The 24,789-nt window shown below is 43.6% G+C and overlaps 1 protein-coding gene across 1 annotated transcript in view; it reads right to left on the bottom strand.

Moving 5' to 3' along the window:
- The window catches only part of LOC128411282 (cytosolic phospholipase A2 beta-like), a 44,300-nt gene extending 24,293 nt beyond the window's left edge, over positions 1-20,007 (bottom strand). Inside the window, exons 1-3 of the mRNA XM_053383488.1 lie at positions 19,750-20,007; positions 9,622-9,694; positions 8,001-8,137 (exon numbers count right to left, since the gene is read on the bottom strand). Coding sequence (XP_053239463.1) covers positions 8,001-8,137; positions 9,622-9,694; positions 19,750-19,770 — 231 coding nt within the window. The 5' untranslated portion in view covers positions 19,771-20,007. The remainder of the gene's footprint in view (positions 1-8,000; positions 8,138-9,621; positions 9,695-19,749) is intronic.
- Between the last annotated feature and the right edge of the window lie 4,782 nt (positions 20,008-24,789).

The raw sequence follows: 24,789 nt of genomic DNA, 5'->3' as shown, positions 1-24,789 counted from the left end.
AATGCATTATATTAGAGGAAATTGCTTGCAAAAAATATGTACGTTAGTAAAAACAGCATATATAGCTGTTAATGCAAGAAATTAGCACTAAAATGCTGGTGAATTTTCATGAGCATTTTTTTTAAAGAAAGTTTGCAAATTGCTGCAAAATATGGAAAACTGAATTTTAGATTATCATTTTTCCAAGGTGAGAGAACCAAAATTGATGCACCCTTCCATCCCAAATCACACATGGCGACCCTGACCCCCAACATCCATACATCAAGCAAGTACTTACATATTTCATATATTTACATCTTTATAATTCCACCTTACTATCCCATCACTTAGGGACCTCTAAGGCAGCTAGTATGTTGTTTAAAAAGCAAAAATTAAAATAATAATCATCTGAATTCGGTAAGAAATACAAGTGTAGATATAACAATAAGAACAGAACCAGCATTATGGAAGCTAAGGCTCAGAAAAAGCTCAATATGGAGGCCAAATGGCCAAAATATTGGGAAATTCTGGAACAAGAAGGTGACAGATTGAAACTGCAGAGTTTTGAAAAATTAAAAGACAAAGTGCGAGATTGGCTTCATTATTATCAAATAAGAGAGGCCTATAATTTGGACAAAAAAATTGGCTTCCAGGTGGAGAAATCAAAATTGGAAACAGAACTGTTAGAACCAAAAACTAAGATTTTGTCAAAAATGTATAACTTGCTGTTGAAATGGAACACGCAGGATGAAACGGTTAAATCAGCAATGATTAAATGGGCGCAGGATTTAGGTCATAACATTATGTTGGCTGACTGGGAGCAGTTGTGGACCACCGGTATGAAGTTTACGGCATGCATTGCCTTAAAGGAGAATATTATGAAAATGATTTATAGGTGGTACATGACCCCAGTCAAGCTTGCAAAAATTTATCACCTGCCTGACAACAAGTGTTGGAAATGTAAAGAAGCTGAGGGAACATTCTTTTACCTTTGGTGGACATGCCCAAGGGTCAAGGCTTACTGGGAGATGATATATAATGAACTCAAGAAGGTATTCAAAAGTACCTTTCCTAAGAAACCAGAGGCCTTTCTTTTGGGCATAGTTGGCCAATGGGTGCCAAAGAAAGATAGAACATTTTTTATGTATGCAACAACAGCAGCAAGAATACTTCTCGCCAAGTACTGGAAGACACAAGAATTACCCACCGTGGAGGAATGGCAGACGCAAGTGATCGACTACATGGAGATGGCTGAAATGACTGGCAGAATCCGCGATCAGGGAGAAGATTTGATTGAACAGGACTGGAAAAAGTTTAAGGACTATCTACAGAAATATTGTAAAATCTTGGAGTGTTAATATGATGTGGGAAGTGAAGGTAACAGGGTTTGTGTGACTTGGTTAAAGGTGATTTAAAAGAAGAATGTTAAAAAGGATAGGGGGTTATGAACAGAACATTATTATGTCATAGTATATAAGAGGAGATATGGATTAAAAAAAAAGGACATAATAATTAGAAGAATGTAAAATTAAGTATGGTTTAAATAAGGTTTTGAATTTGCTGAATTGGATTGGAATAAAGAGGAACACAAAAAAGGGGGATGTGAGGAGGTCAAGACAGAGGGGTATGGAACTTTGGAAACTTAAGAAAAAGGGTTTTTCATTTTTTTTTTCTTTTTTCTATTTCTTTTTTATTTTCTGCTATATATTTTTGTTTTTATACTGTTTTTGCTTTTTATATGAATCTTATTTATGGAAATGATACATTTTGAAATGATGAATCTTTTGTTTTGTAAAATCTTAATAAAAATTTATTAAAAAAAAAAAGAACAGAACCAGCATTAAGAAGGAGGGAGAAATTCAATCATCATTAATGCCAAAGATATACAGAACACCAGTTTTCATTGGAAATCTAAACACCATTAGGGAAGTCAGAAAATTCATTCCCCATGCTAGAGAGCTCCACAGTCTTGGCAAGAAAGCCAAACCTGGTACTCTCCAAATGTTTTGGACTACAGCTCCCATCAGCTTGAACATTATATGGCTGTGCTTGCTGGGGCTGAAAGGAGTTGTGGTCAAAAATACCTGTAATGCCATATGCATTATGGGATCTGGGAGTCTTGGTTGACCACAAACTTGAAATGAGCCAACAGTGTGACGCGGCAGCTAAAAAAGCCAATGCAATTCTGGGCTGCATCAATAGGAGTATAACATCTAGATCAAGGGAAGTAATAGTGCCACTGTATTCTGCTCTGGTCAGACCTCACCTGGAGTACTGTGTCCAGTTCTGGGCACCACAGTTCAAGAAGGATACTGACAAACTGGAACGTGTCCAGAGGAGGACAACCAAAATGGTCAAAGGCCTGGAAACGATGCCTTATGAGGAACGGCTAAGGGAACTGGGCATGTTTAGCCTGGAGAAGAGGAGGTTAAGGGGTGATATGATAGCCATGTTCAAATATATAAAAGGATGTCACATAGAGGAGGGAGAAAGGTTGTTTTCTGCTGCTCCAGAGAAGCGGACACGGAGCAATGGTTCCAAACTACAAGAAAGAAGATTCCACCTAAACATTAGGAAGAACTGCCTGACAGTATGAGCTGTTCGACAGTGGAATTTGCTGCCAAGGAGTGTGGTGGAGTCTCCTTCTTTGGAGGTCTTTAAGCAGAGGCTTGACAACCATATGTCAGGAGTGCTCTGATGGTGTTTCCTGCTTGGCAGGGGGTTGGACTCAATGGCCCTTGTGGTCTCTTCCAACTCTATGATTCTATGATTCTATGCTCACCAATCAGACTCTGCTGGTTGTGGAACCCTGAGAAGAGCCTGCATCAAAGGCCTGAGAGATCAGGTAGCATCACAGTAGGTGGTGAATTCCTGGCCCTAAACCATTTAAGACTTCAAAAAGCATAAGTAATCAGGACTTTGATTTGGTCTTGGACACAGACAGGGAGCTACTGGAACAGCATTACAGTGATACTTCGGGTTAAGAACTTAATTCATTCTGGAGGTCCGTTCTTAACCTGAAACTGTTCTTAACCTGAAGCACCACTTTAGCTAATGGGGCCTGCTGCTGCCACTGCGCCGCCGCTATGCGATTTCTGTTCTCATCCTGAAGCAAAGTTCTTAACCCGAGGTATTATTTCTGGGTTAGTGGAGTCTGTAACCTGAAGTGTCTGTAACCTGAAGTGTCTGTAACCCGAGGTACCACTGTAATCTGAAAAACTGGCTGCAGTCAAAACCAGCAGCAGCAACTGAAATTTCCAATCCCTTTTTAAAAGGAAGCCCCATGCAGAAGAAGTTGCACTATACACCAAACTGAATTTGGACTGCTGGAATACCAATATTGGCTTTAGAAAGGTATGTGCATGCGTGGTCTAAGCTAAACTTCAAAGGTAAAACAATATCTCTAACATGAGCATTTTCCCCCTGTATTGCATATCACACACACACACACCCCATCCACTTCCAACTAAAAGGTATAAACTCTACCCCTTGCCTCATTTTCTGCAACAGTGACATTCTGACACTCTAAAACGCAACGTACCATAAGCATAGAACAAGCCTTGACTGTGCAGAATGCCAAACACAGAATCACCTGACATAGCTATTCTTTTGCCGTAGGCAAAGTGGCTGGTGAATATGTTGGAGAACTGCTCCACACACACAAACCAAGATGGATCCTGCTGCATGGAGAAAAAAAGGGGGAGATCTACTGATTCACAGGAGCACAGGAAGCCACCTTATATTGAATCAGAACATTGGGCCATCTATCCCTGTGCCAGGTACACTGATTGGCAGCGGCTCAGCAGGATTGCAGCCAGGGAGTCTTTCCTTGTTCTACGGGCCGATGCTGGAGACTCAACCTGGGACACTGAGCATGAAAGGGAGATGCTCCACCACTGAGCAACAGAGAGACAGAAGAAGCGTATCCACTGCAGAATCTCTGAATGTGTACAAAAGGCTGCCACACCTAACTGTTACCATATTCTGGGAGGATTTAAAGGGTTGGATTACAGGTATAGGCAAGCCTGGAGGATAGCTTTAGTGGGAAAGCTCCCATATGAATTGAAAGTTATGGGACCAGCATGATTAGCTGGTGGGAGAGTGCTGTGAATTTAGCATCTTTATAGATGACAAAACTAATCTCCGCCTTCCCATTAAATGAGGGTTGAAGTAAACTGCTCTATTGGTAGATTCAATATTAGTTGGTATGTATTTTGACTTGCACATACCAGCTAAGGGCATTCTTATATAATTATTAACAATAATTATTATTATTGTTCAGGGAAGTTTTTAATATGTAACGCTGTACTGTTTTTAACACTTGATTGGGAGCCGCCCAGAGTGGCTGGGGAAACTCAGCCAGATGGGTGGGGTATAAATAATAAATTATTATTATTATTATGACACTTGGGACCAAAGTGTCTAATGACTAGGGAGGGCGGATTTAGTTTTGTTTCAGGAAAGCTAATACTCCCGGGGGGGGCGGTTTAATCCCCCCTTCCTCCATTTAGGGTGGCCACTTATGCATTGTCCAATATGTACTCAATCCAGATAAGACTGAGACACTGTTAGTTCCCTAGACCAGATGAGTGGGAGATTGCCTGCTCTTGATGCGGTTACACTTCCTCTGAAGGAACAGGCTTGAAGCTTGGGGGTATTCCTGGATCCTTTGATGTCTCTCGAGGCTCAGGTGACCTCAGTGACCCGGAGTGCCTTTTATCAGCTTTGGCTGGTAGCCCACATATGCCTCTATCTGGACAGGGATAGCCTAACTACTGCTGTCTATGCTCTGGTAACCTCAAGGTTAGATTACTGCAATGCATTGTATGTAGGGCTGCCTCTGAAGACGGTTCGGAAACTTCAGCTAGTGCAGAATTCAGCGGCCAGGTTGCTCACTGGAGCAAGACAGTTTGAGCATATTACACTGATCCTGGTGTGATTCGACTGGCTACTGGTTAGTTTGTGGGCCCAATTCAAAGTGCTGTTTTTGACCTATAAAGCCTTAAACGACTCTGGACTGCAATACCTCAAGAACGGCTTCTTTCCATATAAACCTACCAAGACCCTGAGATCATCTTTGTGTGCCTCTTCCTCAAGAGGTCCAGAGGGTGGCAACAGGAGAACGGGCCTTCTCTGCAGTGGCTCCCCATCTGTAGAATGCTCTCCCCAGGGAAATTTGCCTGGCACCTTCATTATACACCTTTAGGCGTCAGGCAAAAACATTGCTTTTTAACCAGGCCTTTGGTTGATTTGTGGGGGGTAATGGGTTGCTGTTGTTATTTTGATTATTTACTTTGTGGTTTTATATTTTGATTTTATTCTGTGAACCACCCTGAGACCTCCCGGTATAGGGTGGTATATAAATTCAATAAATATTTCCAGGTGGAAAAATCTAAATTGGAAACAGAATTGTTAGAATCCAAAACTAAGACTTTGTCAAAAATGTATAACTTGCTGTTGAAATGGAATACTCAGGATGAAACGGTTAAATCTGTAATGATTAAATGGGCACAAGACGTTGGACATAATATTATGTTTGCTGACTGGGAACAGTTGTGGACCACCGGGATTAAATTTACGGCATGTAATGCCTTAAGAGAGAATATTATGAAAATGATATACAGGTGGTACATGACCCCAGCCAAGCTTGCAAAAATCTATCATTTGCCCGATAATAAATGTTGGAAATGTAAGGAAAATGAAGGTACATTCTTTCACCTTTGGTGGACGTGCCCTAGGATTAAGGCTTTCTGGGAAATGATATATAATGAATTGAAAAAGGTATTTAAATATACCTTCTTGAAGAAACCAGAGGCCTTTCTCTTGGGCATGGCCGGCCAAGTGGTGCCAAAGAAGGACAGAACTTTTTTCATGTATGCTACAACAGCAGCAAGAATACTCATTGCAAAGTATTGGAAGACGCAAGACCTACCCACTCTGGAAGAATGGCAGATGAAACTGATTGACTGTATGGGACTGGCAGAAATGACAAGCAGAATCCGTGACCAGGGAGAAGAGTCGGCAGAAGAAGATTGGAAAAAATTTAAGGACTATTTACAGAAATATTGTAAAATTAAGGAAAGTTGAATGGTGTTGGATTGAAATTGAGTGGTTTCAAGCTGTAATGATATAAAGGAACATGGATGGGGAAAAAAGGGTTTGGAAAATAAGGTGATATTATAAGCTGTAATGCTTTAAGTTAAGGATTTGCTGAACAAATAATTTTAAATGGAGGAGGCGGAGCTGGAGCCGCAGCATTAAGCTGCTAAACACGCCCCCCGGAGACACCTGGTTGGCTGCCTCCGGTGGGCGTGGGCGCCAGCCAGGTGAAGAGGGGCGGGGGCTAAGGCCCCCGGCCAGGGGCGGAGCTCGGGCTCCCGCCCACAACCACTCCCCTCTCTTCCAGGGAGGAGAGTCTTTTTATGAACTATATGTTTTTTTTTAATCTCTTTGTTCTTTTTTTGTTTGTATAAAAAATTGGAAAATTTAATAAATATCTTTAAATATATATATATATATATATATATATATATATATATATATATATATTCAATGAATAATAATAATACCACCAAAAAAGAAGGCAAAAGAGGACACTGACTTCCATAAATTTTGCATGTGGTGATTCATATGTATAATTGCAAATTTATATATAATTACTATAATTTAAATTTAAAAAACAGTACATGCTACCCTAGTGTGTAAGACTTGACAGCAGGTGAGCTGTGTGGCTACTTAGTCTGCTGCCCAGATGTTTGCAACTTCAAGGCCCCTGATGCTCCCTTTTCTTGGTGTCCTTTATCTTTTTCTTCCTCAAAAGAAAGGACCCCTTCAAAATAGTCCTCTGTAAAAGTAGAGCACATGGGAACCACTTGACCACCATTCCTGCTTGGATCCCAGTACAGTGGTGCCCCGCAAGACGAACGCCTCGCAAGACGGAAAACCCGCTAGACGAAAGGGTTTTCCGTTTTGGAGGCGCTTCGCAAAATGAATTTCCCTATGGGCTTCCTTCGCAAGACGAAAGCCCAAAGGGAAATCTCCGGGACAGCGGGAAAGCGCAGCGCGTCTTCCCCACTGTCCTCGGACCTCCTCCGAAGGCTGGCGGTGGGGCGGAGAGACCTCCTCCCGCCGCCAGCCTTCAGATGGCTGCTCCGAAGGCTGGCGGTGGGGCGGAGAGACCTCCTCCCGCCGCCAGCCTTCAGATGGCTGCTCCGAAGGCTGGCGGTGGGGCGGAGAGACCTCCTCCCGCCGCCAGCCTTCGGAAGGCTGCTCCGAAGGCTGGCGGTGGGGCGGAGAGACCTCCTCCCGCCGCCAGCCTTCGGAAGGCTGCTCCGAAGGCTGGCGGTGGGGCGGGAGACCTCCTCCCGCCGCCAGGCTTCGGAAGGCTCCTCCGAAGGCTGGCGGTGGGGCGGAGAGACCTCCTCCCGCCGCCAGCCTTCGGATGGCTGCTCCGAAGGCTGGCGGTGGGGCGGAGAGACCTTCTCCCCGCACCAGCCTTCAGATGGCTGTCCTGAAGACTTGCGGTGGGAGGAGGGTTTTCCTTCCCACCGCCAACATTCAGAATGCTGTTCTGAATGTTGGCGGTGGGGAGGAAAAACCTCCTCCCACCACAAGCCCCGGGAACAGAGGAGAAGCACTGCCAGCCCGCACCGCCAGCCCGGCAAGCGGTCTCCATAGGAACACATTAATTGATTTTCAATGCATTCCTATGGGAAACCGTGCTTCGCAAGACAAAAAACTCGCAAGAAGAAAAAACTCGCGGAACGAATTAATTTCGTGAAATGTGATTTACCTTGCTTGGCCCTAAGCACAAGCTAAGCACAAAACTACCTGCACACAGGCATTTTTGTCACAGAAGCACCCCTGCATTAGAGGCAACAACTTCATTTTTCCTGAACGTTCCTAAATCAGCCCTGTTTGGAAAAGCCATTTATTTTATCTTATTGCAATAATGTTTTATGTCTTTATTTGCCCAGCAGGTTTTCCAAACAAGCGATGGCATGTTGAATAGCTTACCTTACCTTGATCTCAGTTTGGATTCTAAAATAGAATGTCTCATTCCAGACTGGTTTGTCAGAGTTCTTCATAGTTTGGGTTCTAAATTTCTCAGGCGATGCTGTCGGCAGATGCAAGGTCACGTAGCAATTAGATGGAAACACTGCAGCGAGGAATGGAAAAAGCTTTTTAACAGTTGTGATCGTATATTCAACTGTGTCCCCAAATATAGGGATGCCACATCACTTTGTATATGACAAACTGTGGGAGGGGCATCTATTTCTGAATATATTTTTGCACTGGAGGTCTGAGCTGGAATATATCAGTGATATAAGGAACAGAAAGATTTGGTGATGGTGGTGAAGCCTCTGGCACCAACTAGATGACCTAATGTGACGTTTTAGAACATAAACCAATATTTTTGCAGTTACAACACCTAGTACTACTCTTACTGATATTGGTACATAATGCGGGTGGCGCTGTGGTCTAAACCACTGAGCCTCTTGGGCTTGCCAATCAGAAGGTCGGCAGTTCGAATCTGAATGACAGAGTGAGCTCCCGTTGCTCTGTCCCAGCTCCTGCCAACCTAACAGTTCAAAAGCACGCCAGTGCAAGTAGATAAATAGGTATTGCTGCGGCAGGAAGGTAAACAGTGTTTCCGTGCGCTCTGGTTTCCGTCACAGTGTTCTCTTGCACCAGAAGCGGTTTAGTCATGCTGGCCACATGACCCGGAAAGCTGTCTGTGGACAAACACCGGCTCCCTCAACCTGAAAGTGAGATGAGCGCCGCACTCCATAGTCGCCAGGGGTCCTTTACCTTTGCCTTACATAGTATTGCTGTTCAAATTGTTGCAGCTGAAAGCAATGTCTAGTGTTAGGAGGCCTCCTTCTCACACCTGCAGCATTGTGCAAAATGCCTAGGCTGCACTGTGCAAACTGATGAACAAGACCAAAAAACTGGGTCCTTTTGACTGAACCATCACCAGTTCCGAGCAAGTGCAACAATGGGGGGGGGGCGACTGTGCCATCAGCAGCAGAAAATATATTGAGTGAGGGGCATAGAACGGCAGAGTGCATTTCAGGGAACGGGAAATGTTACATTTCTGAAACAGAACTATATATTTCTCACTCATGATACCATTCATGATACCATCCTGAATAACCCTTGAAAAAGTGAGTCCTATTTATTTTGATGGTAAATTTTCAAGTAAGCATACCTAGAATTACTTAAGGGGATAAACTGAATCATGATAATTAAGAAAAGTGAGCTGAGTGTGTGAAAAATTCCCTTACCTCCAGTGGTTACAGGAATCCAGCATTTAGGGGTGACAGACTATTTCTTGGGAAGAGCGTCCCACTGGCAGTGCCTATGAAAGTTTGTAGGGGTGCAGGATCATACCATGGGAAAGAGGCTCTTACAAGATTGGATATATGCATGGATGTGAATTCTGTTCCACCTAAAACACTGGGGACATGTTCAGTAATGTTTAAGAACTGGATACCAATTCTCTTAGTCACCATGAAAACTCTTTCAGATCTTTTGTTATTTAATCCAGTCCAAGATTCCTTATTCTCCATTGCTATTTTATCCAATAATCTTGCTGCACAGTTGAGCCCAGTGGTGCAATGAAGGATGCACAAAACTTACATGAAATTCCTGAGGGGATGATATTGGCTTTTATAATTCTGACAGACACCATGGAAACTGGAAACAGTTGTTTCTGCAATGGAAGAAAAGCCAGTGAACTTCACATGAATAAAAAATTAGTAAGAATTCTGGATTTATTCCCACATGACAAAGATCACCCAAAGCCACAAACATTGCCCATCGGGCCCCGCCAAAGCTTCTGCTTCTCCCTTTCTCATCCCATTCCCTTTTCCCTAACACTGCTGGACACTTCCCTTGGAAACCTTAGAAACTTCTGCTTAGTGAGCAGATGATGAGTAATGGTGAACAAACTTCCCTTAAAGGCAGATGTGATCTTGCCAACCACTGCAATGCAGAGCCACAAGGAAGTGCTGGATGTTGTTAAGTGTTCAGGCCCAAGAGAATGCAGGCCGTAGATGAGAAGGCTAGATCAGTAGTCTGGAAGCACAGCGGGCCACTCTGTTGATCAGTCTCAGTGATATGTGACTCAGACAGAGAGAAGGAAGTATATTAGAAACGTCTGGGGTATTGGATGGGTCCTGTGGTGCCACTGGCCAAGAACGTTCTGGGCTGTTAGAGTGTCCCAGTTGGCTCTGACTGGAGTTCCCTCCCAAAAAAACGAATAGCCCTACTTGATTCATGCAGAAACATGACAAGGGTGAGCCTAGGACACATACCTTGCTTGAAAAAAATGTGCTCTCTAGAATATTAGCCAAAATCCTTTGCATGTAACACCCAGGAATGTCTCAGCAGACAAGTCAAAGTGAAATAGTTTATCTTATTATGTCCCTTATGAATGCCTCCATGTTGTCTCTGCATGAACAGAGAGCGAGTTTGCCTGTCAATGGCTTCAAGGCTTGAGATGAGAGTGGGCTCAGGGCCATTGTCAGTGGCTGGCATAGTAAGGCACCCACTAAGGGGGGGAACACCCCAGCAGGGGGCCCACTGACAAGGGGACTGCCTGGACTGGGACCTACTCTTCACCATGGCAACCATGCCTCTCACTCTGACAAACAAAGAACAGTATTGATGGTGAGGAGGAAACGTAGCGGCTACTGCCTGCTTCCTCATCTGAAAAGGCCAAGCAGGTGGTAACAGTGATGAGGAACAGCAGCTGGCAACAATGAGAGTGAGGAGATAGACTCACAGAGAGAAGGGAGTATTGAGGTGTCTTGGCCAAGCTTCCCCAACACCAAAAGAACCTGCAGCAAGCAAGCACTGACTGGGAGCCCTGTGAATGTGACATGGGTTCCACTGAAGCTGCTAATCAGAGGAGGGGACTAGAGGCCATTACAGCTGGCCTCATAATCATCCTGACCTAGGATGGTAAGAGAGGCTAGTGGACTAATGTGGTACCAACAGAGAAGAATAAAGACTGCCAGAGTTGAGAGCCCATGTGGTGTGCAGGTTAACATGTCAGACTAGGACCTGGGAGACTCAGGTTGCTCTCAGCCATGAAGCGTATGGTGTGACCTTGAGTGAGGAACCATTTCTCAGTCTGGGCAAGAGTCCCTTCCAGGGCCGGATTTAGATTTGATGAGGCTCTAAGCTACTGAAGGTAATGGGGCCCTTTATATGTCCAGCTGTCTTTTGTCAACAACAAATTGTTGCTGTTTTTTGTGTTGAACATATGCTATATGGTAGTTTACGGACCTAATAGGTATCTAAAGCCTACAGGATGCTAGACTAGATGGGCTACTGGCCAGATCCAACAGGATTATTCTTATGTTCTTATCCAGACAGCCTGGTTCCAGGCTGTCTGTGGCCTTCATACCTTCTGACCTCAACCTGCCCACGCACATCTTCCCAATAAACAGTTTGTGCAATACAAAGATGACAGACAGTCTGACCAGTGTTTCTGGATGAGATTTCATTAAAAAGAAATTATGAATAGTGGCTCTGCTGCATGGCATCATTTACATGTATTTGAAGTTGTGTAATTACAAACACATTACTTTAAGAGGCGGTGGGGGGCGAGAGAAAAGCATACTCTAAGAACAATCTGTTTGTCTTCCCTCTTTAAGTTCAATCATGTCCATGGGCAAAAAGTGCTGCAATATCTTTTTCATGATAAAGTTGAAAGAGAGTTGGAGTTATGCAAGAAATCCCTAGATTTCATTGGCATTCATAATGGTGAAACTCAGATATTGGATCTAGGCAGAGCTATTTTTCCAGCAGGAACTCGCCAGGACTTAGTTCCAACACCTCCCAGGTGGGCATCATTGCCCCTCTAAGAGAACGAGGGAGATGTTCATGGTGAGTTTCAGCACCTATTTTTATAGAAAAATAGGCAACTAGGTTTGCTGGTTTGGGACAGGGTTTCTAGTGTGGGGGGGGTGCTCCTCTCTGATACAATTCAGGAACTTTGGAGTGGCCCTGATCCAACTTGAGACAATCCAGAACTGAGATGACCCAAGCTATATCAGTGGCCATTTACAGCAAAATCATGATCATGGGTTGAACTGAAGGCTCCTCCACACTTCATCTTGTCCAGCTGCTTTCGTCCAGGGAAAACCATTCACTAGCGCTCAATTAGAGCAAATGGCAATTCAGATTCTCTGGATTGACTTTTGCTCTGATTTAGCACTGAAGAGTGGGTTTTCCCTGGGAAAGGAGTGGGGCAAAGGGACAACTGCTCGGACACATGTTTTCTAGACACAGGATAAACAGAAGTGTAAGACAAGCCCTGAATCAGTCTAATTCAGTTCAGGATCCAGAATTTAACCGAAGTGGAATTTAGCCAGTCCTAGTTTCTAGAGCAGGGATAGGAAGAAGGTAGGCCAAGATCTACTGGGCGGTCTCTTGGTGGTTTATAGTAATTTGACAATGGTTTTTGACTCCCAATTCTTTTACAACAGCAACAATAAAACACTTTACACCTAAATTTTGCTGCTGCAATGAAGAAAGCTAATACAGAGTGGATTTTGGGGGGGGGGTGGAAGGAATGTGAACTCGATTCACATTGATAGGCTCAGAATCTGCTCAGAGGCACCCTGCACTCTGATTCTAACTGTATGTCTTATGAATCTGACTCTCTGGTTGGTAGAAAGAAAAACAAAGTAGATCCCTCACTCTATGGGTATTATGTTGGTGCTGGATTGGCAGGGCCTGAATGCCTAGCTTTAGATCTTGAGTTGATTCATTGCAAACACCTAAATAATTGAATGGAATAACTCACATTGTCTTTAACTGAAATACCCTTTGACCTCCCAATTTTTCTTCATACAGAAATTTCTCTAACATTTCTATGACAGTATCCTGTTTCAGAACCCCAAGACAATCCAATGAGAGTCAAAGGGAAGCACTTCTTCCAACAGCACACATTTAGGCTATGGAATCTGCTGCCACAAAACATAGTTCTGATTCATTTTTTTAAAAAAATCAGCATTCCGTTCTTCTATTTGAAATGGTTCCCAGCTATTCAAATTATGAACGCTGGAGTCAAAATGGCAACATTTAAGTCTTCATCTTATTGTTTTGAAACTTATCCAAAAGTTGAGTTACATTTTAAGAGCCCTTCAGCATTTCAAAGTCAAGATTTTGATGTCAATTCCAAAATTCAGACAAAGGCAGAGTTCTTGGAAACACAAAGCACAAAAAGGCTCGATCTGATGGGAAAGAGGCTTACTTGTGACGTCTTGAAGTTAGATAGATATATACATAGTGCTTATATAAGGCAGGGTCTGGTTCTCAGTCTGAAGAATTTCAGTTGATCACACCACACTAGTTACTTGCCCTCATTTAATCACTATTTATAACTCTAATGAGCTGCTCCAAGCAATTATGTTATTACTTTGCACAGTCATCTACATGCTTCTATTTCTTGCATATTTTCATTTACATATACTCTGCTGCTACCCTCACTTCCTTATACATGCTGCCTGTTGAGCAATCTTAGGAAACCTCGTTTCAAGTTCCCTCTTAGCAAGCATGGCACATCTTTCCACATTCTGAAGCTCTCAAGATTTCTCTTCCCAGACTTGTGTCTTATTTCTTGCCTCCAATAATTAATAGCATCCTGGCGAGTTCTTATGAGCTGATTATTAACTGATCTCTAGTCTACTTCACCGCCTTCTTCATCCAGAATTCTGGTTATTGGACTTTACTCTTATTACTATTGGTAATATTACAGCTGCTGTCTGATTTCCTATGTCTGATCATTGGTCTTTTGACCCCAGCCTTGTCCACTCTGTCTATCAGCAATTCTTCAGAGCCTCCTGCAGAAGACGTTCACATCACCTGCTACCTAACCATTTAATTGGCAATGCCAGTAACTGAACCTGGGACCTTTTACATACAAATCATGCATCCCACCACTGGGCAACTGCCCTTCCTTACACACTAAAAAGGTAAAGTTGCATTTTAATACTGTAAACAGCACTAAGAACTAGTAGGATGTGCAGAATCCAATTAAAAATGTTGAGTCTCTTTTGGCAAAGTTAAAGGCTATTAATGCCCATTGATTTTAATGTTTAAAACCAACCTCATTTTTAAAATGTCTACCATTTGCATCAATATACCTTAAAAATATTCAGTGCCTCAGCTAAGCAGTGCTCTTTATTCATTATGACTGTTTTTCTAGACTTGAATGACAGTCAGCACAACTAGATTACTGTGCTTAGTTTTAGGGTTCTGGAGGAGTTGAACCAATAGGGGCAATAAGTACTGGTATAGAAGGGGTCCAAGTTCATTTTTAAACATGGACACCCTTCCTCCCCCACCCCCAATATGCTATAGAAGTTTTTTCACTATGGAAGGCTACTTTTTGAAGCTTCAGGTTGTTCCCATTTACCAATGTATTTTTTTAGTCTCTGGCACAGATCTCTGAAACAGGAAATGAGACAACTTGGCAGTTTAAAAAAAAACCAAATTACTAATCCTTTCTTCTGGCTGCAGGTACTTTCTCTAATATTCATGAATGAGCAAATTCTTTTTGAATGACTAAAATTCTAAAACTGAAAAAGTCAGGTTCCAGATATACATATATCTATACTAAAAGAGCAGCTACGCTGGTGATGCAAGAGAGGATTGCCATTGTCTAATAAACACATTTTATTCTGCTTCTGATAACTGGGGGCTAGTTTGAATACATAGTAAATTGAGGAGTATAATTTTGTTATAGACTGTTTTGTGGAACAGCCATTTTTTTGTTAACTGCATTTATATCCCACCTTTTTCTCCAAAAAGCTCAGGGTGATGCACATGGTTCTTTACACCCCTCTGTCCTCTTTTAATCCACACAACACCCCTGTGAGATGGGTTAGTCTGGGAGCCAATAACCAGCCCATGCTCACCCAGGCAGCTTCATGGCCAAGTGGGGATTGAACCCTGGTCTCCCAGGTCCTAATCTGGCACTCTACACCAGGCATCCCCAAACTCAGCCCTCCAGCTGTTTTGGGACTACAACTCCCATCATCCCTAGCTAACAGGACCAGTGGTCAGGGATGATGGAATTGTAGTCCCCAAACAGCTGGAGGGCCGAGTTTGGAGATGCCTGCACTACACCATAGCTATTATTTAGCAATTGATCAGGAATAAGCAATTTCAACCAATCCAGGAGCTTTCTGAGCAAGCTTGGGTTTACTGCTAACAACAATTTTCATTATCATCATGAAATGAATATTCTACAAGCCCTCAACATGGTCCATAACATTACATGAAGAAAGATCAAAGCAGCAGTGAGGTTGGGGGGGTGCAGACACTGCACAGTAGTCCTGTTAGTGTACCAACACAATCCCAACCTCCCTGTCACTGCCACCCTCAATACAGACACACACACAGTAATTAGGAGCTTATATTGCTGCAGCTCCAGCACCACTGAGCAAGCTGTTCCAGATGCCACTATCCATGCACAAGAGAGAGGAACTGGCAGCCTTGGGGGAGAAAAATAAAATAAAATGGGGCACTCAAAAACGGGCCAGGAAGACTGAGCATGTTAAGTGGCCGGAAATGCTGGCTGACTTTGGCAGAGAAAACGGAAAGAAGCAGGGGGTGGTTGGAAAGAAATATCCCTGGAAGAGGCTGGTTGGCTAGCTGGCACCCTGAACAGGAGCCGGGGCTGGCAAAACATTTTGCAGCCCAAAGCAAAGGGTCAACTGGCTCCCTGTCTGCCCCTCCCCTCTACACACACAAGCCAAGGTGCATAGCACCCAAGTTCTTTTGGGACCCGAGGCAGAAAATCCTACAGGTGCATCTCTCGTGAGTAAAAATGAAACAATAATTAATTATATAAGGAACTATTTGCTGCCCTTCCATGCCACCCAAACACAACTGACTGAGCTCTGCCCAAGGGCAGGCTGGTCTTGGCAGCAGGAATACCATACTGCCAAGTTTGCTGAGGCACAAAGTGAGATGCCGTGTTTTAAATTTCCGTATTTTTTGCACTATAACACTCACTTTTTTCCTACTAGAAAGTAAGGGGAAATGTCTGTGCGTGTTATGGAGGGAATGCCTACGGGTGGCATGCCTACGGATTTTCCTCCTCTAAAAACTACGTGCGTGTTATGGTCGGGTGCATGTTATAGAGCGAAAAATACGGTAGCTGTGTTTTCTGAAAAGCCAGAAAACTGTGCCAGCACGTCTAGAGGCATCATCCGTCTGCGTGTGTTCTTGGTATACAATTAAGCTTTGGTAATAACAGCACTATGTAAATGCGTTTTACAGTAAGCTCTTGTCACCCCAGTTATGTAACTCTTAAGCTATGTGTTTGCAACAACAAAATCAAAACACAAAAATATGTTTCTTTCCTTAACGTGTTTTCTTTTTTTTTTCATGTCCTTTCCATGCCTAAGAGAGGGGAGAGTGTGGCCTGTGGATGCATTTGCTTCCCAGTTCTTCCTGTCTCCCCCTGCTATCCAGTCTGATCCTACATAGCTTCTCCTGTCACTATTCCCTCCCTAGTACATACTCTGAATGGCTCCTGAGCCACAGCATCCTGCACCCTCTGCTCATAAAAGTACAGGGTTGATCCTCTTGCAGAGATGCTTCAGGAAACAGAGGGCGAAGTGCCCACTTCCTTTGCAAAGAGGGAAGCCTGCTTTAGTAACCGACTTTCTCAACAACAAAACCACACTTCTTTCAGTTACTGGCAAACACAAGCTTAAGTGTCCCTGACTACTGGGCACTCGTTTCTTTGTGACAAGGCATAATGCTGAACGTGATGTGTGTTGGGTCAAGGAGCAGTGGAGGAAAGCGTTGCTAATGAACCCTTTGGAGCAAGCAAGCATGCAATTAACTCTGTCCATGTCTCCAAGGGCTTGAATCGTATATTTAAAATATATATTAAGGCACTGTTCCTACAGCAAATGACTAATGCGGGGGAAGGGCTTGGCCTGAATGCAATCCATGTCTCTTTGGACAACAACTCTGTCTGGGATATTCACAGATATTAAGGGCATCCAAATGTGTGTGCGTTTGAGCAGGAAATATGCTTATGGGACCTCACCTCCTGCAGGGCCAGGCTCTGTGGACATCACTTCCGATAGCTTTACAGCAGCAGTGCCGGTCCACATGTGACTGCAGCATCCCAAGCCTGCTTTCCCCACTTCTGCCCACCCAAATCCAATTTGCAACGTGGTTGCAAGAAATGAACAAGCAACAAATGAACATTATAAAGTATCCATGCAGTGCATTAACATGAAACAGTTTGCCTGAAGCATTAGGGGTGGGGTGGGGTTTTTGAATTGCTGGTGGGTCTATTTGTGGGATTCAGTGTGAAGGAGAGAGGTGATGGGCTCACCTGAAAGGGGGGGAGGTGTTTAAAGGAACATCTGTACACACCCAAATAGATCACTAAGTCTTTTCTAGGCAACTACTCATTAGTGTGCTGTAGCTCCAACGCTATAAACCCAGCAGCTGTGTCTCAAAAGAAGAGAACAGGGACTCAAATGCTGACACTGCTAATAATAATTAATAATAATAATAATAATAATAATAATAATAATAATAATAATAATTTATTTATACCCCACCCATCTGGCTGGGTTTCCCCAGCCACTCTGGGCAACTCCCAACAGAATACTAAAAAAACAATAAAATACCAAATATTAAAAATTTCCCTAAACTGGTCTGCCTTCAGATGTCTTCAGATAGTTGTTTATTTCCTTCACATCTGATGGGAGGGCGTTCCACAGGGTAGGCACCACTACCGAGAAGGCCCTTTGCCTGGTTCCCTATAACCTCACTTCTTGCAGTGAGGGAACCACCAGAAAGCCCTTGGAGCTGGACCTCAGTGTCTGGGCTGAACAATGGGGGTGGAAACTGGTATACTGGGCCAGGCCTTTTAGGGCTTTAAAGAGTTGTTGCTGTTGCTGTTATTATTGCTGCAATGGCATGTCCTATTCTTTAGTTCCATGAAGGACTCCCAACTGAGGATGCCAAGGTAACTCTGATAAGCGCCTTTAATCCACATTTGCCTGATCCAGCGAGGGTGACTTATGTAAGGAAGCCTCCTTCCAACACAAACACCTTGCAACACACAGACAGTGTTCCCAGTGGAAATAAGCACACGACCCAACATCCAGGCTTGTGTGCATGGCGATCCCTGTTATATTATGTCTGTCCCCTCATTCAGAGCATTGACAATGATCAGACCTGACATTCCCGTAACTGGATGGGAGGGGGGTTTGGAATCCAAGAGATACCCACACCAACCAGAAGGGTGCTCAGTACTGCCAGTATTCTCTGTTCAGCACATATGTTCTTGGAAGTCTTTCTATGTGGTGATGGCTTGCAGTACACATGCGCACATGAGGTTTCAGAGCATGGGGCAGGTATGCATCAATATGGATTCAAAGAAGATTCAAAAATACTTCCTATCTCATCCACATTCTTCATTGTCAGTGTCCTCCCTGACCTCTTCCCCAAGTGTTATCTTCTGTACCTAATCTCTGATCTGCAAAAAAGCAAGGCTGCTTCCGACATGTCTTGCTCTCGAAATGTGTGAGTTCTATGCCCCACATTGCTGCTGGTAGTTACACCATTTTCCATTTTATTAGCATCCTGGTGCACTTAGTGCTAGCATTAAAATACTTTGTTTTTAGGCTAATTAAGATGGAACCGTATTACTTTTGAATTCATATCCTGATTTTCTGTTTGACTGCTTTTGCTATGTTTGCAACTTTTTCATGTTAACAGCCACCTTCAGTGTGGTTTTAACTACAGAAAGGCAGCATACAAATAAAATGATAGTATGATGGCTGGATGGATAGGATGGGGGCGTTAATTGGGTTCTTTTTCTTTTTATTATGTATTTTGTGTTTTTATATTGTGATTTTATGTTGTGACCACTCTGAGACCTGTGGGTCTAAAGCACTATACAAATTTAATAAATAAAATAAATAAAAATATATGACCTTAGATCTAGGGTATGACTTGCCACTGCGATTACAAGATGCTGGACTAGATAGATCTTTCGTCTTGATAGTGAATGAATTGGTGTGCATCCAAAATGTGTCAAACTGGCAACCATAATTTCTGCTAGAATTGAGAAACTAAACTGCCAACAGAATTCCGCAAGTAGGTTCTGCGCATCCCTAACATGAGCACATGTGATCCCCAGTTGTATATCTTCTCTAAATGGGTAGAGAAAGACAGACAGAGAGAAATGTCAAAGCTAAATGGCCTTGAAATGCAAAAGTACAGCCAGTGACAAAAGCTTATGACATAAAATTTGGTTGTCTTTAAGGTGCCACAAGACTTTTTGTGATTTTTTTCCTGTAGCTCCTGAACTGTCAAATGGTCTTCCTTTTCATATACTTTTTAAAAACAACATGTTGTTAATAAACCCCCTGCTGCCATTGTTAATAAATCTAATAAATGTGTATTAGTTTTAAACAGTTCCTTTCATTTCAAACCAAATCCCATGCTTGTACCATTCAGAATCAAATGGTGCAGAGGCACACCTTTATCTCACAGAGCAGGAACCAGTTGCTTCATTAAAACTCTCCCCGAAGCAAAACCATGCCTGCTACTACATCAGACATACATTCCAAAAGTTGTTTGAACATGGCATTTTCAGACTATTCAGATCCAGGGAGGAGTTGGGTGCACCCCCCACTCACCCACCCCACTCCCCAGATAAAACAAAATATAAAGATAAAACAAATTGTGAGAAGTTATTTTCCTTACCTTCTCGGCTGCGGTCCCCATTCTTGGGAAGTCGTAGCGCCACTGTCATCAGCAATGCTTAACAACAGGTTAACAGGCAAACCGCATTCAAAGGTGTTGCTGCTGCTCCATATATGTAGCCTCTGAACTCCGCCTACTATGGCCCTTGGGCAGGAAGGAACAGTGTATGCTGCCAGCATGCGGAATACTTGAAACACACAGACTTCAGTGCCATAAAGCCAGATGAAGTAATTTACATTTCCTGAAACACAAGTCCTTCCTCTTTCAACAAGCCCTCTAAGTCAGGGCAGTCCAACCCCCTCAGACCAAGTGGGCTGCAAGAGTCCTTCAAGACAGAACCCACAGGCCACACACTGAATTAAATTTCCATATTGTTCATGAAAGTGTTTTGCAATGTTGTTAATATTATTTAATATACACAATATGTTTAAATATATATAATTAAACAAATAATGGATTCAATATATTTATTCATTAAACAAATGGAATACACAAACTCAGGGTGGTTCCTAGATAGATAGATAGATAGATGATAGATGATAGATGATAGATGATAGATGATAGATGATAGATAGATAGATAGATAGATAGATAGATAGAGATAGAGATAGAGATAGAGAGAGAGAGAGAGAGAGAGAGAGAGAGATATAGATGCACTACATGAAAATGCAGGAGAACCCAAGATTGGGGTGTGTGAGAGAATCCAACCCCTGAAATCCCAACCAGGGAGATCCGAATGCAGACAAAGTGACCCCAAATCCATGGTCACCACATCCCATCTCTCCCCACACTGTTGCAGTTTGGAATATACCCTTCCCTGTCCACTGTGAGTTCCCTTTTCCTTACCTATACAGTGGTACCTCAGGTTAAGTACTTAATTCGTTCTGGAGGTCTGTACTTAACCTGAAACTGTTCTTAACCTGAAGCACCACTTTAGTTAATGGGGCCTCCTGCTGCTGCCGCGCCGCCGGAGCACGATTTCTGTTCTCTTCCTGAAGCAAAGTTCTTAACCTGAGGTAATATTTCTGGGTTAGTGGAGTCTGTAACCTGAAGCGTATGTAACCTGAAGCTTATGTAACCTGAGGTACCGCTGTATGTGTTTATGTGTGCTTTTGATGCGAGAGGCATTAGAGGTGGGGATCTTAAAAATCCCCCCCAAAAAAATCTAAAATCAGAAGCCCAAGTTTGCCCCCACCAGGCAGGTTTTTCTGCACAGCCAAGATCTATCTACCCTGATCACCTCAAAACTCTGCTGCTGCTCCCTACTGTTCCCCGTTCTCCAGCAAACCCCTTGACCCGTGCACAACAGAGACAATGAGGAGCACCCCCAACTCAAAAGCAGTGGCAGCATCACTGCTGGGTCTCTACTGCTCCGGGGACCTGAGGGCAGCTCTTGCCTAGCCTTCTGCTCCCTGGCACTGATGGTTGCAAGCCAGTGCCAGATTTAGGGCAGCGCGACTAGTTTCCCCACACAGGACATGCTGAGGGACATGTGTGAAGGAGGCATGAGGGACCCAGGAGCCACTTCCTGTTTCCTAGCCTCCTTGGGACTGCCGAAAAAAATGGAGTTTGCATGTTGCATGTGGCCCAGTAATCCAGTAGGCACATCTCTATTGGATTTGAATTGGTTTCATACATGTGTTGCTATTGTTGCTTTAGATTATGTATGTGTGTGGGTGTGTGGTTTTTTAAATGGTTTTCATATATAATTGTTCTGTACACGTTTTGATTGTATTTTAAATCAGTTCATGGCTCCACCCGGCCATGAAGCTCGCTGGTGTCCTTTGGCCAGTCACTGTCACTCATTCTAACCTTCCTCAAAGTTAGACTGTTGTGAGGATAAAATGGGAAGAGCATAAATAATGTTCACTAGCTTGAACAGGAGAGGTGTGGTATAAATATAGAAATAAAGGTGCCTCATTGGAGGCAATTAAATAAATGAAGCATTGAATGTTCTTCGTTCATATACACTGCTTTATGTCATGCAAGCCTCAACAATGTTTACATAAAATATATACACCAATAGTAACAAAATAATTGAATGACCGCTCCCCGCTTAAAACGGGGGGTGCCCTTTGCGTGGACGCGCGCAGCCCTAAATCTGGAGCGGCCCCATCAGCATAGGCTTGGCTTTGCCTTCCCTCAGGTGGGATACCTGGAGGTCCCCGCCTACCTCAGTCAGTTGTCCAATCCCACCTGGGGGAAGCGTTGCCAAGGAGACCAGGCCAGGTAGGGGAGGAATTACCTGCCCACACAATAGAGGGAGGATCTTACCTGGGAATCCTCACTTGGCTCCAGAGCTTCTCCCACCCTACCCACCCTCAGTTAATGTCTTCCTTTGCAGGTTAACTTTTCTTCATAGGTTTTGCAGGTTAACTTTTCTTCACAGGTATGTGGGCGCTGCTACGTCACAACTTTGGCGGTATCAGGCCTTGGGCGGAATCCTTTAGTCCATCTTCCTCTTTGCGGCTGCGATACCAGGGTTCCCCGTTAAAGGGGTTTCTGAAGGGAGGCTTTGACCGTACGCCGAAAGGTCGTCATTGCTCTTCCCTGCGGTGGCGGCGTAACGGGGGCGGCTATCTCTGCTTGAACATATGTTCTCCAGAGCCGGCCCATCCCCCCCACACACACTGGATAACCCTGAAGCTCCCTAGGTCCCCGGCTGGGGACTGGGGAGGGAGAATGCCCAATGCCTGAGCCAAGGTGTACCCACATTTGAAATTTAATAAAGTTGTGGCCAATTTAATCCCATAGCACGTTGTCTTGAGTCGTTATTCCACATGACGGGGGGGACCGCTCGGGATCTGGGGACTCCGCCTGTCCACGCAAATATCACAAAATACAAAAGATACATAATCTTTCATAACAATTAAGCTACCAGAAATATTTTGCTAAGCAATATTGCAAAATGTGTATTCATTTTCAAATTCTCTATAGCAAGCTGTATGGTGTTTTTCACATGCTGAAGTGTTCTTGGCAATGTAACAGATAAAGGTGTAATATGCATGTGCTCCAGCAAAACTCCCAGTGAACTCTGTCACGTGGCTGGGTTGTTTCACATTTTCCTTTGGCATCTCTGCTCAACAGAAACATAACTGTTTAGAATACGTCTCTGTGTTATTCTCAGTATCACAGTAAATCGGATTATTTTACAATGATTCCCCTGGTCTACTCTATTAATAACATGCACATGTATCTTTCTTGGAGGCTTTTTTGTCTTCACATTTGGTATATCTCCACCTTTAAAAATAATAATTCTATATGTATCTTAGCTGCCAATTACCTCAAGCCTTTTCCTGATGTGTATTAGTGAGAACATACTGGGGAGGGGAGAGCAAGCGTAGAGATCTGTCCCAACCTTGATCTATGTGTTCCATATGCACATACACACATGGGTCACATGACAGCCTGATTTGCATGGGCTACGTGATTTGCATAGCTGAGTAGCTGAAGCTGGGCAAAAAAAAGCTCCTTTTGCTTGCGTTCTTCTCAGGCCCTCTTTCTCTCTCTTATCCCTGATATACACCTGAGACTGAGCAATGCCTGCATTCCATTCAGGGTAACCTCCTTCCCCATAGGCCATGTTCCATTTCCCTGTATCCCACACCGCTCTCAGTTGCCTTGGCTCACTTCCAAAATCCTCACATTATCCAGGGTGTTTGCAGAAAGACAATACAGTAAGCAGTCCTGAGGTCCCATAAGTGGGTCGCTCGCAACAAGTTTTTTATTTTCTTAATTTGTTAGATTTTCCCTGGAAAGGGTAAATTCAGATTATTATTACTATTAGGGGGGGAGTGGTGTGGGTTGCCATTCTGATAACAACCATTTTATGTGGATGCTGCAGTAAATCTTCCATGCACAAGGTGCAATGATCCCACTGGAAACGCTAGCATGGAAATACCCACAATTATTTTTCCTCGTTAGGCTTTTTAAAAAAAATGATGGGAAACCTTTTTCTTCTTCAGATATTCACTGTTCTGCAGCATGTATTATAGTTAAGTTGGCATTTTTTGTCCTTAAATTGGACTTTGCACCTGGATTTCCATAGAGATCAGCTACTTTTCCTATGTAGTTGTGCCGATTTGCTGTCATTGTTAGACATACGTAATTCTTTTGTGAAGAAGACAAGCTTTCTCTGCCTTCGGTGCTTCCTTTTGCTCCATCTTCTTGGAGCAAAGTGGACATTTTTCTGGTCCCCAGGCACTTCCACCAATGTTTCTATGTACAGTCAGTTCCCCTGCCAAACTTTCCTGGGCGCACCATTTGAATGGCAATGCCTATCAACTAGGGGCAGCCCCCTCTAATATTTTATTGGAGGGGCCGGAGGAACCTCAGCCCCTAGGAGCTGGCTCCTATGGAGGGGCTGCAGGAGCAAGGAAGGCAAAGGAAGGAAGGCATTAGGAAGCCAACACGAGGAAAAAGCAAAGACTAGGATGGAAGAGAGAGGCTGTGAGACAGGGAATCATGTGACAAGGAGGAGAGGAAATCAGGAAGTAAAATGCAGAAATAGAGCAGGACTTTAATTGCAGGTCCAGTGCTATAGAAAAGCTGAACCAAGCAAGCAAGCCTGGCTACACTGCAGGGAACATTCCAGAAGGATTATTCCAAACAAGCTGTAAACAGCATTTCCAGTCCTCATTCACCATACAAGTATATCCAAATTGGCTGACTAAAAGCCACCCTAAACAAGCAACACAGGTGAATGGAAAGAGGTTCCACAGAGTCTGCTTTCTAATATATGAACTCTGTTTGTGACTGAGTCATGAAGGAAGAGCCATAGCTCAGGGGTAGAGCACCTGCTCTGCCCATGAAAGGTTCTTGGTTCAAGCCCTGACACCTTCAGCTGAGAAAGCAGAGCCCTGTCTGAAACCCTGGAGAGATGCTACAACCCAATACGGACAGAACTGAGCTAGATGAAGCAATGGTCTGACTCAGTATAAGGCAGCTTCCTATGTGCCTCTGAGGGTATTGCTCAAGATGAAGATAGGGGAGGGTGCAGTGGTAATACAGGTTCCTAGCCATATCTATCACAAGTTTCCT

This window comes from Podarcis raffonei, chromosome 1 (genome assembly GCF_027172205.1).
Source record: "Podarcis raffonei isolate rPodRaf1 chromosome 1, rPodRaf1.pri, whole genome shotgun sequence".
In the NCBI taxonomy this organism is placed as follows: Eukaryota; Metazoa; Chordata; class Lepidosauria; order Squamata; family Lacertidae; genus Podarcis; species Podarcis raffonei.
Note: the sequence above shows the minus strand (reverse complement) of the source record. Positions and strands in the feature narration are given on the sequence as shown.